The sequence below is a fragment of the Falco biarmicus genome, chromosome 1 (assembly GCF_023638135.1).
Source record: "Falco biarmicus isolate bFalBia1 chromosome 1, bFalBia1.pri, whole genome shotgun sequence".
Lineage (NCBI taxonomy): Eukaryota > Metazoa > Chordata > Aves > Falconiformes > Falconidae > Falco > Falco biarmicus.
The window spans coordinates 27,213,732-27,229,790 of record NC_079288.1 but is presented as its reverse complement, the minus strand read 5'-3'; the positions used below and the strand labels follow the sequence as shown (position 1 = coordinate 27,229,790).

At 42.4% G+C, this 16,059-nt stretch overlaps 1 protein-coding gene across 5 annotated transcripts in view; it reads right to left on the bottom strand.

Annotated features, from left to right (window-relative positions):
- The window catches only part of MORC2 (MORC family CW-type zinc finger 2), a 49,055-nt gene that overhangs the window by 27,304 nt on the left and 5,692 nt on the right, over positions 1 to 16,059 (bottom strand). For 4 of the 5 annotated variants that reach the window (XM_056326983.1, XM_056327000.1, XM_056326962.1 and 1 more), the window contains exons 2-8: positions 15,665 to 15,718; positions 14,185 to 14,219; positions 13,117 to 13,185; positions 4,137 to 4,227; positions 2,473 to 2,581; positions 1,006 to 1,165; positions 813 to 924 (exon numbers count right to left, since the gene is read on the bottom strand). In XM_056326983.1, coding sequence (XP_056182958.1) covers positions 813 to 924; positions 1,006 to 1,165; positions 2,473 to 2,581; positions 4,137 to 4,227; positions 13,117 to 13,156 — 512 coding nt within the window. In that variant the 5' untranslated portion in view covers positions 13,157 to 13,185; positions 14,185 to 14,219; positions 15,665 to 15,718. Of the gene's footprint in view, positions 1 to 812; positions 925 to 1,005; positions 1,166 to 2,472; positions 2,582 to 3,268; positions 4,026 to 4,136; positions 4,228 to 13,116; positions 13,186 to 14,184; positions 14,220 to 15,664; positions 15,719 to 16,059 lie in introns of those variants that run through there. The other variant, XM_056326993.1, reaches the window with a different exon arrangement.

Below are 16,059 nucleotides of genomic sequence, written 5' to 3'. Positions count from 1 at the left end.
ATAGCATCAAGCTAATACAACAGAAATAGCGAGGTTTACAGTGTTTGAAACTGTATTTCTAGAGGAAATTCAAGCGCTTCAGGGTAGAAGCATGTAATCTCATAAAAAAGGTGAAGCATGCTAGTTGTGCCCATGGAGTTCTGGGGTTTAATAAAGCATTTGGCTCAATTCTGCTCAGATTTTCCTTTTCAGGCTACAAGAGAACAACCCAGCAAACACCCAGCTCTCCCTGAACAGGACCCTCTGCTCCTCCAGCTGCCCTCTGAGTACATCCCTCCTCCTCTGCAGGGAAGAAGTCCAGGAGCTGAGGAGCTGTCCCTCCTCCCAGAAAGACATGGCGATACATCCCACCTGCACCCACCCATACCATTCACTCATGGAGGATGATCTGCACAGCACTTTGCATTTTGACAGCATTAATTTAATCACAAAACTGAGTATCAGTTTGAGAACTGCACAGACTCATGGACAGCTGTCATTCCAACAGAAACATCTTTGTTGAGCGGAGAAAATTAAACTTATAGCTTAGGGCTCCTTTGTTTTAAGGTCCTTAAAGAAGGGTGTTGAGTTTGCTGCTTTGACTAAGCTGAGACAAGCCAATGCAGGCATTTACATCAAACTCTACCATAACACACGCAGGCCATTTACATGCATGAATTCCAAACTGCTAAAGAACAAGCTAAAGATTTTCTGAATTCTCCAGTTTCCCATAGAAAGGGAAGCTTTTAAAAAGCACATGCACACAGTATATAGCCAAACTCTACACATAATTTAATCTGAGCCCAAGAGCCTGTAACACCTATCACACTTACGTTCCTTCTGGAGGTGTTTCTGCCATCTGAATGTCTCGGGGATCAGAAGTCACATCCAGCTCTGGCTCTCCATTATCCATTAGTTTGAGGTTAAAGATGATCACCAGGGTGCCTGAGCAAGTAACAAGTTGATCAGGTGAATCCCAGCCAAACCCCAAACACCTTGGCTGTAACCAGCATCGTCCATACGTACCCTTCTCACCACGTATTTTACTAAACTGCTCCATCACTTCCTGTTCTGATTTGAAAGGTGAATACTTGTAAATTAGCTCCGTCTCAATAGCAAACTTCTCCATGTTGTCAGTCACAGACTCCCGGCTTCGTGCGTTCCAGGTTGGCAGGGGAACAATAACCTGCACATCACAACGTACCAAAAGCAACTCAGGCTCACCGACTCTAGTCAGCCCCTTCTGCACATCATAGAGAGACTTACCCCTTCCGACAGCCCCCTAAGTCACTGCAAGAGTCCTTTCTAGCTTTTCAGTGGTTTGCAATTCTGTCAAATGCTCAAGGAACCCTCTCTGCCAGCCTCTGCGCTGCCTTCCCACAACATCTAGTCTTACACTGCACCATTCCCAAATAACCTGTATGGTACTGCCTACTCACACACTTAATGTCATTTTTTCCCCCTCCTTTTTGTAACAATTGCCATAACACTAAAAAACCCCCCGGACATCGCTTCTTTAAAAATGTCAACCTCTGTGCTTAACTTCTCTCTTGAACTCAAATATCCGTCACTCATATTTATCCTGAACTCACTATTATTTTTATAGGATTCTAGCAAGGTTATTGGTGTTTTATGTCATATAGAACAAAACCAAAGAATTATAGACTGAAGCTGCCTATTAAGGACAGGGACTCTTGTCCTCACTTTAAAATTGAGGTTAAGCCAAAATTTCTGTCTCCAGAGCCACTGTGGGAACTGTATCACTGTTCCCAATTTGCTTCAACCATCAGCTGGCCACTAGCAAGCATTGCTCCCTCAGCAGCTTCTTTGCAGAGATCCCTCATTATCACAATGGAAAATGCTTTCTTAGATACTATCCCAGTGCAAATGCAAAACTTTTCACTATTGGCTTTGCCTGGAAAATGCTTGTACTCAAGCACAAAAATACTTCCATGTTAAGAGTCTGGATACAGAACAACAATGCCTGAATTATCTATTAAGATATAAAAATTTTCAATAGGTAGAACCACACTGATTATTTTATTTAAAAGAAAATAAGGATCCAAAAGAAGAGACATGCCTGGAGTTTATGACCTACGGGTAGCAACTTCAATCACACCTTTAATTCTTTACAGAAAATCAAATCAAAGCAATAAATTTAAATACATCTCAAATTCAAATTTTGTGGGAAAAGGAAACTGAAGGAAGTCTGGGCTTGTCCTGAACTCAGCATAAGCAACTTTAAGCGATTGTCACAAGCCCTTCAAACTTGTAGTTTAGAGAGACTTCTCAAAGAGAATTAAAACCAAAAGGAAAAAATCTTTGATGACTTTGCAGAACCTACACAATTGTATCGCTGAGAGAAAACCATACACTGATGCAACCACAGTGGCAACTGGCACTGACATAGACTCTTCTCCTGTGAAAGCTGGGGAAGTTCAGTTGAGAGAGCATTCACCATTATTAATTCATTATGACAAAGTACATGCAAACCTCATCAATGCCTTCTTCCTCATGGAATGTCCGTGACAAGAGAAGGCAAGTCATGGTGTTGTTTTTCTTTGTGAACAGGATAAAATCCTTCCCAATCCGCATGGAACCCCTGGAAAGATTTCAGGCTGCATGTTACACCTGATGCACAACACTTTCTAGAAAGCAGACCACATTGCTGAGTTTTCTTGCCATTATGTTCAATTATAAGATGCCAAAACCAGGTAAGGCAGAAGAAGAGGGCTTAAACAGCAACCACCATTTCTAACTGAACATCACATTCCTTTCAAAAGGCATCTCACTCTGGACAATTTCATAACATTTCAAAACATTTAACACTAGTCACAATTAAAAGGTGCAGAAGTACAGTGCAGCGTTCCAGGCTCACACCATGTAGAAAGTTTAAAAATACCAACAAAGCTGGCTTTTTTCTAAATCTAAAAAAATTACTAAGGTGAGATGTGACAATAGCCTTCAAATATATGAGCAGGAATGTAAGTGAGAAAGCAAATGCACACTTAATTTTGCTGTACACAGAATGAATAGCAGCAGACAAGTTTCTGGGAGGCAGACAATTTATTTTCCAATGTCTCACTTGAAAGATTCACTGACACTTCGGCTACTGCAACTTAGCAGCTAGTTGTCATGAAAAGGGACAGTCCCATCTTCCTCCCCACTCTTCTAACCCAACTCATCCAAAAAACCTTAACAGAGAAAAGTTAACATTGCATTAAAGGCAGGATTAGCGTTCTGTCAGTTCAGTTTTCTTTAATTGGCTTAATTCAATACCAAAGCCCACCTTTTGCACGTTTAGGCTTTAGTCTGTATTTCTCAGCTGTCATACAGTATGCTTCTTGCTCAAGGTTAAGAACAGGGCAGAGATCTGTCCTAGAAGTGCACAGGAAGGATCTGGGATCTGTTCTGCACTGAAGCTGGATCAATAGTATCTCAGGATCCCTCACATCCCCTTTTTTTCTTTCCCCTAGATAACAGAGGCACACAGATTTCCCTGTAGGTTGCACATAAATAATCAAGCCACATGGAACAACGTAAAGGAGAACAGCCAGTCAGAGCAAGCCACAAAAGCCCTTTAACTTTCTCAAAGACATCAGTTCACCACAGCACACACCCTTCTCTTTCCTAGCAAATCCCCTTCAACCAGTAAGATCTCCTTCCGTCTCTGTTCCTCTGCCACTTAATCCCACTCCTTTCATTCTTTCCATCATTCCCTGTCTTCTCCATGCATTTGTTTGATTTAAGAGAAACAGAAAAGGTTTAAATCCATCTGACTTGCACCAGACAACCTTCCTACTGAGAGGCTGCAGTACTATTTTGCTCCAATTTTACCATCTGGCTGCCATAGCCATATTAAGGTTCTGTTTCCTGCTCTTTCATTTTTTTTCCCCAGCTCTTATCTGTATCCTCTGCATCATGCAAACACAATGGCAAAACACTGTAATCAGCTTTGGACAGACTTCTCAATCACTGAAGAACTACAGCAGATGTTCACAGAGTTCCTGGCTACCAAACCATGGTATCTTTATTTAGACTTCATCTGCTTCTTCTTTTTTTCTGGAAAAAAAGATATATACCTCCCAGCAAAAAATACATTTACTATCTCAACCCTAGCCTCCATAATCTAAGGAGGCTGGCCTTGTTATACGTACGATTTCAAGCCATTCCCATACTGCCCAATTTGAGTTGACTCAGGTGATCGCTTGGCTGATTTACCAAATTGGATAACACTGGCAGCTTCATCTAGAAGGAGAGACAGGGAACAAAAAAAGTTTATTTTAATATACAGATGCACACACATATCTTTTCACTATTTATTCACCACTGTAATTAGCACAAATACTATAGCATGGAAGAGGCCAGAAGCCCAAGCCAAGGTCTCATCCTGAAGCTCTACCATACAGGCCTGTAAGATACACACTGTTCAATTGCATTTACATTATCAAAAGCTTTGTACAGATGCCATCATGCTGACAAAAACAGTTTCAAGTTTCAGACTAGTCCAGTGCCCTGTACGAAGACATTTATTTTGAAAAAAAAATGTCCACAAGATGATCTGTTGTGTCCACTGCAATTATCAACGTGCTCATAAACCAAAACACACCCTGGGACACTGCAGGTCTGCTGCACTGCTGACACCACAGATTTGAAACTATTGGCACTAGAGCTTAAGTCAGTACTGCAAAAAACGTCTTGAATTTGGGATAAACATTACTTTTTCTTCATGGCATTGAACCGAACGCTATGATTAATGAATACACCAATAAGACAAAAGTTAATTTTTGCAGAAGATTGCTGGACTACTGACAGCAGGACAACTGTGGGCAAAAAGGCAGTACTATCAAGTACCACAGCAATTAATGGCGTATTTTATTAGCAGAGGACAAAATTAGATGATGGCTCTCTGTCATTTTTAGTCCAAGCCTTTCTATTGTTCAAGGCATAAAGCCTTTTAATATCATCCATAAGACAGAACAATTCCTCTCCCTTCCCCCAAGAGATAGCAATCATTTCACCATGGAGTTTGCTGGGAGAAATGAAATGCAATTCCAGACAAGGAACACAAAGTGCCTTAACAGGAAGGCTAACAACAATTACAGTCCTCAAATGCGTACACAAGCTGTGAGCACAGGACATCACTCACGCCACCAGCCAGCTATGCGGAGGCTGAGCCGGTAGAAAAGCTGGATTTAAGCATACAGGAGACTCACCCCGCTCCACTAGTGCGGAGTTTTTACAGTAAGACGTTCAGCACTAAACCACTGTTCTAACACAAAATCACTGAGGTGGGTGTCAGAATGCCCTTTTCCATTGAAATGACACTCAGATTTAAAGCCACAAATTACAAGGGTGAAAACACAGGAGAACAACTGTGCAAGCACCTCGCTGCCTCAATTCAGTATGTTCATAACAGAGGTCTATAACTATTTCAAACCTAACCTTTCACTGCATGACAGCACCTCTTCCTTTCCTTCAACCTACTATAGTGTTTTCTAGCTAAACAAAGTAAATGTTAGATTCCTTCATATTTGAGATCTGGGTAAGGATATTGATGATGATAATAGTATTATTACTACTACTGGTGTCAGTTTTAAAGACTGGTCAGAAAAGGGGTGGGGTTGAGAAGGCTAGTGGAACCCTTCTGCTATACAAAAAGTTGTATCAGCAACTGGTTTTAAGAAAAGCCTAAAAAGGGTAAATTGTGCGAAGCAATTCCTCTCTCAGAAATGGTGACCATAGGGTTTATCACTCAATGTTAGACGTCCGAAAGCACCCTATAAAGATTCTTCTTTCTGGGCAGAGGGACAAAGATGATGCTGAGCAGAGGGGACTACTTGGGATCATCTCTGTCTGCTCCAGGCTTGTTGTCTTTGGAAGAGACTTAATCTTTACCTCCTCCCAAGAATCAAGGTACAAACAAATTTTTTCCAGCTGTTTTGAGTTAGCACTCTGGAGGGAATTTCACTTAAGGCTATTTTAGTCACACTGTTTTCATTTTGTGGTGTCTGAGTTACTGATTTAAAAAAAACCCAAACCCCCTGGCAACAAAAATGGGGGGTGATGTGTTCTATGCCAAACAGACGAGAAAAAACAATCTGAAGGAATTTGCCCCAAGATGGCAGATTGATCTTCAGAGCCCAAGAAAAGGAATCAAGGGCACAGATAAAACCTTTCCTGGTCAGAAACATCAGATGCCTGGGATGAAGAACTGGGAGGCAGAGCTGTTTAATTCCTGACTGTTGGTCCTCCAGGACAGCAACAGAGCATCCTCCTGAGCGACAGCCAGGCTTCTGCAGCACAGGCTGGCTGACACACAACACACTGCTGACAGTCCTGCAGGCAGCTGCCCGCTCCCCCACTATGGGTCACAAGATAGCCACTGAAGTCACCTGGCTTCACCCATTCAGGAGAGTCCTCTCTTTATTTTCAAGTTCTCCAGCTCAGAATACACTAGAGGAGTCCCGATTCAAGTACAGAAAATTATCCCTCCTGCCACACCAGGAGTACTGTGTCCAGTTCTGGTCTCCTCAATTCAAGAAAGATGCAGACAGACCGGACAGGGTCCAAAGGAGACGATCAAAGGTGCGAAGAACCTGCCCTATGCAAAAAGACTGAAGGAGCTAGGTCTCTTCTTGGAGAAAAGAGGGGTCTGGGGGAATCTCATCACAGTATTCCAGTACTTACAGGGTGGCTACAAAGCGGATGAAGGCTCTCCCTTCACAAGGAGCCACACGGAAAAGACAAGGGGCAACGGGTACAAGTTGCACTGGGAGAGGTTTCAACTCAATACAAGAAAGAAAAATTACAGAGTGAGAACAATCAATCACAAACCTCGCCAGGGATGTGGTAGAGTTGCCATCGCTGGAGGTTTTCAAGATGAGATGGGACAGGGTACAAAATCATCTCATCTAGGCTCCCTTTCTGACGAAAGGTTGGAACAGATGATCTTTGAGGTCCCTTCCAACCTGGGCTGTTCTATGGTTCTGATTCTAAAATGCAGCTTAAAGACTTTTCTTCAGTCCTTGAAGAACACAATTAGAGATCACTTCCTAAATTAAGTTGTTATACTTTTTCAACCCACAAGTTGATTCATTAAATTCATGCAGCACCTTCAGAGCCCAAGCAGCAGATAAAATTCTCAAGCCTAAGTATCCTCAGTAGTGATACCCCTGACAGTATAGAAAATCCTGACCTAAGATGTGCTGCATGAGATCTGTTGTTTGTTTTTCTAACTGACTCCTATTTAGTTCCTTATGAAAAAGCCAAACTTTTGGGCCAGTACTATCATCCTAATATCTCCCTATGGGACACAATACTTTTATAGAAAAGACCAGTACTGCAGCCTCACTGAATCCTCAGATCTTTTGATAACTTATGACTTTACTGCATAAGATGTTTGCAGCTTGAATACAAACCTATTTTAATTTTCAAACCACACAATCCTTAGTGACCATTAGGAGAGCCAATGCAGCAAGTTCTCAATGGAACTGTAGTAGGAGCTACTTGACAAACACAACTAGGTTTTAGAAATGCTAATCACTTATACTTTCCGCTAACTTTAGTTGAGGAGCTGCCATTTGGCTTGACGCTCAGGAGCTATCAGAGGACTCAAATTTGGCCTATTGCCTTGCCTTGCTATACTCTCCTCTGTTTTCACAGCTTACCAGACAGATCTAGCTGTCCAACACAGGACAAGACCAATGAGAGAACAGCAACAGGACAGAGTAACACAGAGGATGTGTTAATGCAACTGTTCATTTAAGCCATTCAGCTCTTCCCTCTGTGTGAAAGCACCCAGAGATACCTGGATTCGTTTACTCATGCTCCCAGATGACGTCTCACCCAGCCTTCTAAGCTGTCCTTTCAGTGTGCTCAGGAAGATCATGTTAGTTGGGGCTCCAAGAGCACTACAGCAAGTCACCTAGTTATTCTTTTCAATGTCAGCTTTATGTACAATAAAAATAATCCTTAATTAAAACTATTATGCAGAAAAAGAAAACATTCCCAAGCTCTGATCTCTGTGAAAGGAAGGTCTGTATGGATGTTGATGCTGTTTTCAAAATAAGAAGGGAGAAAAGTCCAATAAAAGGTTTTCTGCTGATATCTCCTAAAATCAGCTTTCAGATAAGAGATCTTCAAGATGTTTTTAAACTGGTAGATCCTGCATTATGGGAAATTAAAACTCAAACCCCTACAGCCAGAGACAGAAACAGAGAGAGGCCCATGTAGGGAGTTAGAATTACAGACCCTCCCCAGCCAATTTTGTCCATGTTGACAGGCAAACAGTACAGGAAATCAAGTTTCTACCTGGCTGCCCTTGGTCAACTGACATACTGTCCTGATTTTGGCTGTGATAGAATTAGTTTTCTTCTTAGTAGCCAGTGCAGTGCTGTGTTTTGGATTTGGTGTAAAAACAATGTTGATGGCACATGGATGGTTTCAGTTGTTGCTGGGTGGTGTTTGTACTAGGTGAAGGACCTTCTAGCTTTTTGGGCCCTGCCAGTAGAGGGCTGGAGGGCCACAGGGAGCTGGGAGGGGACACAGCCAGGACAGCTGACCCAAACTAGCCAAAGAGGTATTCCACACCATGGGACATCATACTTGGTACATAAACTAGGGGGTGGGCGTGGGGTGGCTGGAGCTGCCGATTGCTGCTCAGGGACTGTCTGGGCATCGGTCAGTGGGTGGTGAGCAGTTGGTACATCACCTGTTTTATTTTCTCCCTTCCCTTTGGATTTCATTCCTCTCCCCTTCTCCCTCCTTTTCATTATAACTGTTATTGTTATTATTTTGTCCTCCTCGGTTTATTTTATCTCATTTATTAAATTGTTCTTATCTCAACCCTCAAGTTTTACATTCCTTCTCAATTCTCCTCCCCACCCCTCTGAGTGAGAGGGTAGTGAGCTAGCAGCTGCGTGGCGCTTAACTACCAGCTAGGGTTAAACCATGACACTTTCAAATGCATATCAAGCTTACTATGACCACTGAGTGTTAAAAGTCATGCATCTGCATCAAAACAATGTCTCAGACTACTGAAAATTAAGAAGTAATTTTTTTTTGAAAGTACTAAACAAAGTTGTATACAGGTTTTACATTCTGAAAAGCAATGTCCTGGAAAGGGGAAAAGAGAACTTCATAGCCTATTTAAAATTAGTTAAAAAAATGGGTTTTTTCATACACAGAATGAACCACACCGATGCAAGCATCCAGACAGGCAAATGACAGAAATTATATGATATTTGCTGTATATGATGTATAGTGCTACAACCCACAGTACATGCCAATCTCCTTTACAGAGTAACTCAGACTACTAAACTCAGGATAAAATCCTTCAAGATTTAGCAGAAAGATCAGTCAAAAGAAGCAACTTAATACTTAGGCAACACTTAAATCCCACTTTGTCACAAAATCAATAATATGGGAGAAATAACAGCATAAAAGCTGCTGTTAGACTCTGCAGCATTAGAACAGACATTTGTCACCTTCCACTCTTGATCCAGAGAGAAACATGTAGTTTTCAAGACATGCAGCAAAGGTTGTATTTCTTTCCCCTGATCCAAAGGCTTGTGAGAAGGCCACAGTTAAGCCTCTGAAATTGTTTTATGGATGAGGCTTAATTGCTTCCTTCAGTTCCACTGGTGGACAGAAAAGCACTCTCAGAAGACCTGTTTAGCATCACCAATTGCATTCCTGAGAATATACAGAAAGCATCTAGAGCTCAAAATAAATTCCTTCATGCAGGTCTCAAACCTTTATATCAAAAAAGTTAATGTATTTTCATAGCATTAATAAACAGAATTAAACTTTGTACTGGTTTTGGCTTGGATAGAGTTAAATTTCTTCACAGTAGCTTGTACATGGCTGTGTTTTGGATTTGTGTTGTAAACAGCGTTGATAACACAGGGATGTTTTAGTTACTGACGACCAGCACTTACACAGAGTCAGAGCCATGTCTGCTCCTCACCCCACCCCAGCAAGCAGTCTGGGGCGCAAAAAGAGCTGGGAGGGGACACAGCCAGGATGCCCGACCCCAACTGACCCAAGGGATATTCCAGACCATATAACGTCAGGCTCAGCAATAAAAGCTGGGGGTAAAGAATGAGGAAGGGGGGGACATTCAGAGTGATGGAGTCTGTCTTCCCAATAACAGTTACACGTGATGGAGCCCCGCTCTCCTGGGGATAGCTGAGCACCTGCCTGCCAATGGGAAGCAGTGAATGAATTCCTTGTTTTGCTTTGATTGTGTGCGCAGCTTTTGCTTTTCCTAATAAATTGTCTTTATCTCAACCCATGAGTTCTCACTTTTACCCTTCCAGTTCTCTCCCCCATCCCAGTGGAGGACTGAGCGAGCCGCTGTTTCCAGCTGGGGTTAAACCACGACAACCCTTTTTGGCGCCCAACATGGAGCTCAAAGGGTTTGAGATTACGACAGATTTGATTGGATATGCTAGATAGTAGCTGAACAGCAATAACCAGTATAAATTGTAACTGGCAGGCTCCTCTGCTTGCCTTACTGTATGGTAGAATCTAGTGCTTGTTAGCGGCTGCCTTTTGCTTTCATTGCTTGCTGTACTGCTTATAATCTGACTCTGCTGTGCCTGGGAACATTTTGACAACAGCAGTGCTGATATGCCTGGGCTGGCAGATGGCCAGGGCATGGCTGCTGTTCCTATGCTGCTATACTGGACAGGCTGGAACTCCAGCGTGAACCTGAATCGAAGGGACTCTGACCTGTGCATGAGTCCACACAGAAGCAGAACACCCCGAAGTGTCTGCAGTCATCGACAAGTCCATGCCAGAGTAAGTACATCTCAAAGTGTCTGCGGCCATGGTTATGCCTGTGCTGCAGCAGGTATACTTCTGAAGGAATTGTGACCTGAGGATAAGTCCATGCTGCAGCAAGTACAGCTTGAAGCATCAGTGGCTGTGAATGAGGTCACGCTGGAATACCTCAAAGCTACAGATAAGCCCACAACAGAGCAGGTACACCCCTGGAGGAACTGTGGCCACGGATAAGGCCACATTGGAGCAGGTACCTTCCTGAAGGAACTGTCGCTGAAGGCAAGGCCACGCTGGAGCAGGAGTATCTCTGAAGGCATTGTGGCCCATGGACAAGACTGTGCTGGAGCACATGCACCTCAAAGCAACTGTGGCTGTGGATAAGCCTACACCACAGCAGGTATGCCCCTGAAGAGACTCATAGATAAGGCTCCACTTGGAGCAGTTACAACCCTCAGGGACTGCAGTCCATGGATAAGTCCAAGCTGAAGCAGGGGCAAGGGGAAGTTCATTGCAATGTTAAATCCTATGACCTGGCCCAATGGGACCGGGGTAAAGATTGTAATGGAAATACCTTTAAATTGTTGTAACACATGATTTGAGTTACATGTTATGCAATTACTATAGTAGGAACCACCAAGAAGCAGTGCAAATGCAGCAGTGACCTGACCTGGGCTTCAGTGCCCACTAACTCCATGTAACACACTACCTCTCATGTCCTGAGCAATCACTGTAACAGATTGAGCACAAATTCATGGACTAAATGAACTCAGTGGGCATTTGTGGACATTTATGGACATTTAACAGACATTTCACAGGGGTGGTCCATAGACTAAGGGAATGATATCTGTGTATATATCAAAGAATGTGAAGAGGGAGGGAGTGGTTAATGAGGATGTATTGGATAATACGTGACCTGAGCATGATGTAAATGGTATGGAATAAGGGGTTGAGAATGTACTGGTCTGGGCTGGAATAGAGTTAAATTTCTTCACAGTAGCTTGTACATGGCTGTGTTTTGGATTTGTGTTGTAAACAGCGTTGATAACACAGGGATGTTCTAGTTACTGACGACCAGCACTTACACAGAGTCAGAGCCATGTCTGCTCCTCACCCCACCTCAGCAAGCAGTCTGGGGGGCAAAAAGAGCTGGGAGGGGACACAGCCAGGATGCCCGACCCCAACTGACCCAAGGGATATTCCAGACCATATAACGTCAGGCTCAGCAATAAAAGCTGGGGGTAAAGAATGAGGAAGGGGGGGACATTCAGAGTGATGGAGTCTGTCTTCCCAATAACAGTTACACGTGATGGAGCCCTGCTCTCCTGGGGATAGCTGAGCACCTGCCTGCCAATGGGAAGCAGTGAATGAATTCCTTGTTTTGCTTTGATTGTGTGCGCAGCTTTTGCTTTTCCTTAATAAATTGTCTTTATCTCAACCCATGAGTTTTCTCACTTTTACCCTTCCAGTTCTCTCCCCCATCCCAGTGGAGGACTGAGTGAGCAGCTGTGTGGGGCTTAGTTGCCTACATTAAACCACAACAATACCACACGATCTTAAAGTACCAAGGGATCAGAACAAAAATGTTAGCCAATGCTTATTTACCCATCTGCCCCACCTTCTCCAAAACCTTCCAGTTAAACCCAACTTTTCTGCCCAGTAGAGAGCTCCTCACAGGATTTACCCAACTTTAAGACAGAAAGAAAGTGTCATGGCTTGACAGTGCTGTTCACTGATGCTAAAGCAAAGCAAGAAGGTTCTTCTCCTGCTAGGTACAACACGGATTTACATCAATTCTTACGACAAGGCAGAAGTACATTTCTTACATTCTTCTCACACTTAAAAAGTGTCCTAAAATCTTAGGAGATTTTATATTGTAAAGTATTGATTTCAATCACAATGCCAATGATGAAAAAAAGGCAAAATGCTTTCAAAGCTTTCAGTTTCAGCCATGGCACACTTTTTTATTAGAGCGGAAATACACTAACTGCTTGGGAGCCTCTAATGGGACAATGGCTTATGTCCATCAAAGCTTGTGTGTGTTCCCTTTTCTGGCTACACTATTCTCCCTCCATCCCCAAGGCCAACTTTGGTGCACTGGAAAACCACAGGCCAGGCTGACTGAACTCTATAATGGAGCAAACCAGTTTTCTTTTGGCCAGATTAGTTTTCTGCAACTGAACAGGTGAATAGTTTGATATATGATACAGTGTGAAAGAGCCAGTGGAGAGGCAGGAACATGTATCCAGGCACGGAACATGCCCCTTTCAACAGAACCAAGTTGTTAATTCAGCTTAAGCCATAACATGAAACCTCAGCTTGAAAATGCAAGTGTAACTTCCTGTCACTTACTTGAATCCATTCCCGTTCCATCATCCAAAAAACACAGCATGAATCCACCTCGTAGGTCTTCCCGTCGCTCTACAAGACAGGAGTTATTCACTACTCCCACAAGCAAAAGTTGAAAGTTCCATAAAATGGAATCAGCGTTCATGACAGAAGTAACACAACAAAGAGGACTTTCACAACCCCAATATGGCTAAGCTGTAAGAAGAAGCACCAGATTTTTGTAACAGAATAACTAGAATTTCTCCTGTACTTTAATCTGTGCCTAAGTATATGCTACAAGAGTATATTGTAAAAGCAGGTTTCTTAAGCATCCAGTATAAACAGCTACTCACTTTACCGGACCTCAGCTGAAGGCTGATCTAAGTGCTTGCCCAAGTTATTTGTAAAGGTACTATTTTTTGAAAGACAACAGGCACCTTGCACAGGACAGACAGTAGAATAATTGAATAATTTAGGTTGGAAAAGACCTTTTAGATCATCGAGTCCAACGATAAACCTAATACTGCCAATTTCACCACTAAAATATGTCCCTAAGCACCACACCTACCCATCTTCTAAATACATGTAGAGGGTGACTCAACCATCTCCCTGGGCAGCCTGTTCCAATGCCCAACCACCCTTTCAGTGAAGAAATGTTTCCTAATAGCCAAACTAAAACTCCCCTGGCACAACTTGAGGCCATTTCTCCTTGTCCTATCGCTCATTACTTGGGAAAAGAGACTGACTCCCACCTCACTGCAACCTCCTTTCAGGCAGTTGGAGAGAGGAATAAGGTCTCCCAAGCCTCCTTTTCTCCAGACTAAAAAACTCCAGTTCCCTCAGCCACTCCTTGTAAGACTTGTTCTCCAGACCTTTCACCAGCTTCTTTGTAGCAGCTTTCACCAGTGCCATTCTTTCAACATGCTCCAGCACCTCAATGTCTGTCTGGTGAGGGGCCCAAAGCTATGCACAATGCTGTGTTCAAACACCCTCACTCTTACTTTACCAAGTACAAGACACATATGCAGCCTAAATCTACGTTAACTACTGACTTAACTGCTAACATGCAAGGAAACAGCAGGAGTTACTTACCAGTATAAATATCTATTCTCGTGGCATCTGCATCTCTACAAAGCAATAAAAACACTATCAGTATACAAATGTCAAATAGTAAAGATGTTAAAATCCAGACACATGCAATACTTTCCAAAATGCACTGGCTGCACAGATCAAAATCCACAAAGGCCCCACAGTCAGCACTAACAGACAAGTTAAAAGACATATTGTTCTATTTTTTCCTACTTGAACTCAAACTCCAGCACAAGACATTACTGCCACACAACTACAGTATCACTGGCTTTTTAACAAGAGGGGGGCGGGGGTGTCAAATAAGCACACACTTCTGAGCTCCCTCCTGTATGAAACAAACAATACTGACATTTTTTCTGTCAAGCTGCTGATGGTAAGTTTAAGAACTCACATAAAACTCCATCCAAATACATTCAAGGTTGTCATAGGAAACTTTCATGTTGTTACAAGATCATTTAAGTAAAGCTCTTCATACACTGTGCACCCTCCTCTGTGTTTGAAAAAGCAGCATATACAGCACTACTTCCCTCTTCTCAAAACCATTTTAAAATTTATTTTTCATGTAGATTGTCACATACCCTTGGTTTGCTGATCAGAAGAGTGCAGTTGTCATGTTATAACAAAACCTTGTTTCCCAAATTCCAAAGTCACTTTTTCTTGGTATCTCCAGCCAAGTACCACTACCTTCTTCCCAGAAGGCCAACCTCTCTTTTGTCAGAGAAGGAACCAAGAGGTTGAAGAGAAAACCACCCACCGATCTCAAGGATGCTGCTGTTAAGAGAACGGCAACAGTGCAGGCGCACACATGGCTGTTTTTTCCTACACAGAAATCTTCCAGTTTCAACTCCTTACATTACAAACCACATAGTGTGACAATTCATGCTTCATAGAAAGTTATCCCAAAATATTTCCATAATGCCTCATCAGAACATTTTGTGCAGCTCAAGAGATAAGTATGCAAGGCTTCCCAAACGCAAACCTGAGAAACGTGGCCTAAAAAATTCAACTTCCAAATATCAAGCCTCTTCTCCAGCATCACAATAGCTCTAACTGTTCCTGCTGTATTTTTCAGCATCCTGCTTCTATTTCATTTTCATCCTACCACCATACTTGATAGTAAGAGTCATGGATTATCTAAGGTATCTTAAGAGAGCTCCAGCAATTATTATTTTACCAATTTCTTTAAACAAAAAGGCAGACTTATTTTGTGTGACTTCTAACAATCTCCCTTCCAATATGAGTTGTTCTATGACCAAGTCAAACTTATCTTTTCAGGAATAATACTTTTTTTTTCCCCAGGGGGTAGATATGGTGATATAAGAGGACCAAGGGAAATATTCATACTAAGCTACACAGAAGTCTTCTATTTTATATTTTTCGTTAAGTCTACTAGAAGTGAAAAGTGTTCAAGCTCAATAGACAGACAGGCTAATTAAATCTTAACTGAATTCACCTTGGGAATTAGGCACTTTCAGGTACATACCTGGCATTGTCTACAAGTTCAGCAAGGGCACCAAACAAGAACTCATGGGTAGTTCTGCAATGAAACACAGGATCAGCAGGGTTAACACAGACACTCAAAAAGAGAGGCCTTTAAATAAAGAAAAACCTCAATCACATTTTAAACAAATGCAATTGTACATCTCCAATGCTAATGTCTGCCACTGACAGAAGACTAGAAATGAGCCTTCTACTATCTACCAGAGGCAGACACGCAGCAGACAAGCTGCCCCGTGGAGTCTGATTTGACAAACCGCTGCTCACTAAGGTCTAAAATGCACTGCACAGTAAACGAACACAGCAGAGAAAAAATATTGACCTAATGAACCAACCTATGAACCAGCCATCAATTCATATAAAATCTTAATTATTCACCAG